Raw genomic sequence first — 3,680 nt, 5'->3', positions numbered from 1 at the left:
TTTCATGCCCGTTGCTGGTTGGCTAACTAGCAACAGGGTCTTGCCAGCCAATGGAATTGTGTGATTACAAGCCAGGGGAATCCCATAAAAGAGGGCTCCCCTGGCCCAGAGAGCCAGTCCGGATTTACTCTATGCCTTGCCAATAAACCAAGAGCTGACTGTCACTCGACTCGTGTCTTACTGCCTGCGCGATCTAACAATACTCAACCAACATTGTCTGAAATAAAATAATAATAATTTCCTAAAATTGGAGCATACACGGTAGAGCTAAACAGTTATGTTCAGTACCAATAAAGGAGAACATTTCTAGCTCAGGGTTGAAATGAGGAGTCCCTGGTTTCACATGATGAAAACTCTTTAATTTCACAAGATATGGACAGACTTAACCATAGTTTCAATTGGGAAAATGTGACCATCCTAGACTAAGACCAAAATGCTAGGGAATTTCTAGAGGCCTGGCACTCTGACAAATTAGCCATCAATGGACACATAGACATCAACAGTACTATGCAAAGGAAACACTCAAGAAGCCAAAAGGAACAAAAAGATCAAAACACCTCCCCACCAGCAATTAGCACCCAGATGAGTACAAATTAACTCCAAGATTAACATCAGACCAACAATCAAGTAAACAATACCCAATAAAGGAACTGTCAAACAAGCCAACAGTAAACAGTCCAACCAAAGAACATCTTAAGACCAGCCCAACCAAAGAACCTGTAAGACCACACTTACAGGGCAAGCCACTAGAACAGGGGTGTCAAACTCAATTTCATTGAGGGCCGCATCAGCATTGCGATTGCCCTCGGGGGACCTGGTGGGTGTGGCCAGGGTGGGTGCAGCCTACTGGGTGGGTGTGGATGGAGTGGGTGTGGCCTACTCGGTGGGCATGGCCAGCTCTACATCATTTGCGTCAAGGGTGCCTGTGGGGGCCTGGGCAGGAGTGGGACAGATCTGAGGGTCTCTGGCAGAAGGGGGTGGGACCGGGGCAAGCACCAAGACTTAGTCCATTTCTTCATTCCTCACAAAGGGTGACACTTCCCCAGCATGCACCCAGGGGACGGGGTCGACGCGGCAGGGGCTGGTTCCTCGCTGTTTCTAGATGGCCTTGTGGAGCTAAGACTGAATGCGTTTCAGCATAGATGGCCATCACAAAATTGTACATTGGCTCCCAGCCGGCCAAGGCCAAGGCAGCGGGGGCCATTCCCTCACTGTTTCCAGGATGGTTTCGTGGGCCACATGAAACCACTTTGCGGGCCGCATCCGGCCCCCGGGCCTTGTGTTTGACATGTCTGCACTAGAATATAAACTGAGAGCAAACCCCACTCCTTACTAGCACTGATGATATTACCTAGTTTCAGTAATGAAACATTTGCAAGAAAACAGCCAAGCTCAGAGACCACCAAGGACCCCTCAATTATGTTCAGTTTTCTGCTCTGATTCTTTAGTTCTGAATGGTGCTATAACATCCCCCTGGCCTTGTTTAAGAAGCTCATGAACTTGGTCCCAGATGGAAAATATGTGAAGAAGATTTTCTAAACAATGTTCTATTTTTTGGCAGATCTTTCTCTTCACTTTTTATTTCTTTCTCTGGTCAGTGCAGGGATTGGGAGAACAGGTTGTTTTATTGCTACCAGCATTTGCTGCAAACAGTGGAAAAATGACGGTGTGGTTGACATACTCAGAACAACATGCCAACTGCGGTTAGACAGGTAAGATAATTTTCCTGCTAAAATCAAATCTAATGTAGCCTTCCCCTAAATGGTGGCTCTCAAATGTCTTGATCACTTGAATTATTCTTTATTTATTAACTTGATATGCCACCCATTTCATTATCAAGCAACTCTGGGCCATTTCCCATCATGAAAACAAAGGTACAAAACATTAAATATTAATAATTGGTCAGGAATAATGGAAATTATAATCCAACATACTTTGTAGGCATCAGATTGTGGAAGGTTGCATTCTAAATCCACCACTCAATAACATTTACTTCTTTGTAATATGTAAACAAGTATTTGCTTCAGAATAAAATTGTGAATGTACAAATCATTTGCATGGAAAAGTTAGTGATTTTATTTGAAAAAGATGATAGTTTGAAAAAAGTATTGAAATTCTTGAATTTTGATTTTTTTTCCCTGTACAGCACTTATTTTATTCCAGTTAATTTTATTCACTTTATTTCTGTTTTATTTGTTTAAGAACACAGAGGATTAAAATGTACTTTTAATTAATCTTAGAATGAATTGTTGAGTTTTCTTTTTTTTTTTCAGTTGTGAGTTCAGTGAAATCAACATTATCAAAACAATTACTTGCCAAATTAAAGCTTAATCTTCTGTGTGAGTTACCTCAGTGGTATTTTCTGCAAACTTAAACCTGGCTTGTGTTAGATACAGTAGGTAGAAAATCCTGTATTCAAATACTTGTTCAGAATAGGCTTAGCTGGACTATATTTCTCCTTAAGTAGCTCAGTTTAAGCGTGGAGTTAAAAACAAAATTCCCACCCTCTCACATCTTTGCAGATTGAAATGATTATTTTATAATGGGCTTTATCATGGTTATTCAGAATAAAATTCTAAATGATTTAAGAACGGTAGTTCAGTATTACTTGCGTCCATTCTTTTTTTTTTTTTTTGCTGATAACTGTTTTCAAGTGTGGCACTAAACTTGCATTTTCTGAAGAGTTCCATAACCCAACAGCCTGTTTCTACTGTTAAAATTCATTAGCCATCTAACTAAACCAAACAAATGCTCTGACATCAGTTTCCTTTTTGAATACCCTTTTATGACAAGCCATTCGAGCTGGCAATAAGGATGCCTGTGCTCCCTAAGTCGGTCCTAAATGTGACCTTTTATATTTGGTCTTATTTCTACTAGTTTTGTACAGGTAGTTCTCGACTAACAACTGTTCTTTTAGTGATTGTTCAAAGTTACCACAGCACTGAAAAAAAGTGACTTGTGATTGTTTTTCACACTGCAATGTGATCATTGCAGCAGATGGCCACGTGATCAAAATGCAAACTCTTGGCAGCTGACTCGTATTGGTGAACCTTGCAGCATCCTGGGGTCACCTTTTGCAACCTTCTGACCAGCAAAGTGAATGGGGTAGTAGCCAGATTCACTTAACCAAGTGTGTTACTAACTTAACAACAGCAGTGATTCACTTAACAACTGTGGCAAGAAAAGTCATAAAACGGGGCAAAAGTCACTTAACAAATGCCTCACATAGCAACATAAACTTTGGGCTCAGTTGTGGTAAGTCGAGGATCACCTGTACTGTATATCTTTTCTAGAAGTAAAACTGGTAAAACCAGTTTCCACAACTTTTTAAAATTCTTCCTTGCTTCTCTTTCCAGGGGAGGAATGATCCAGACTTGTGAACAATATCAGTTTGTCCATCATGTCATGAGCTTGTATGAAAAGCAGTTCAGCAGAGCAGCAGCAGAAGAATGAAGATTCAGAATCATTTATTATGATAAAAATCAAGGGAACTCTGATCAGAACCACATGTAGGACAGAGCTGAGAAGATTTCAGAATTTTCAGAGCAGAAGATTATTTATTTATACATATAAATATATATAGATATATATAGTTTTTCTTTCATATTGCTTTATTTTGCATTCAAGAATTAAGATATTGCTTTTCTTCAACATGTGACAAAGTGTTATCTTCACTTTAA

At 39.9% G+C, this 3,680-nt stretch overlaps 1 protein-coding gene across 1 annotated transcript in view; it reads left to right on the top strand.

Annotated features, from left to right (window-relative positions):
- Nucleotides 1–3,541, top strand: part of PTPN5 (protein tyrosine phosphatase non-receptor type 5) — a 38,534-nt gene extending 34,993 nt beyond the window's left edge. The window contains exon 12 of the mRNA XM_029284802.1: nucleotides 3,357–3,541. Coding sequence (XP_029140635.1) covers nucleotides 3,357–3,453 — 97 coding nt within the window. The 3' untranslated portion in view covers nucleotides 3,454–3,541. The remainder of the gene's footprint in view (nucleotides 1–3,356) is intronic.
- The last annotated feature ends 139 nt before the right edge of the window (nucleotides 3,542–3,680 follow it).

The sequence above is a fragment of the Protobothrops mucrosquamatus genome, unplaced genomic scaffold (genome assembly GCF_001527695.2).
Source record: "Protobothrops mucrosquamatus isolate PMUCROS unplaced genomic scaffold, P.Mucros_1.0 scaffold959, whole genome shotgun sequence".
Taxonomy (NCBI): Eukaryota; Metazoa; Chordata; class Lepidosauria; order Squamata; family Viperidae; genus Protobothrops; species Protobothrops mucrosquamatus.
The sequence above is the reverse complement of the archived record's forward strand: the minus strand, read 5'-3'. Positions and strand labels throughout refer to the sequence as shown.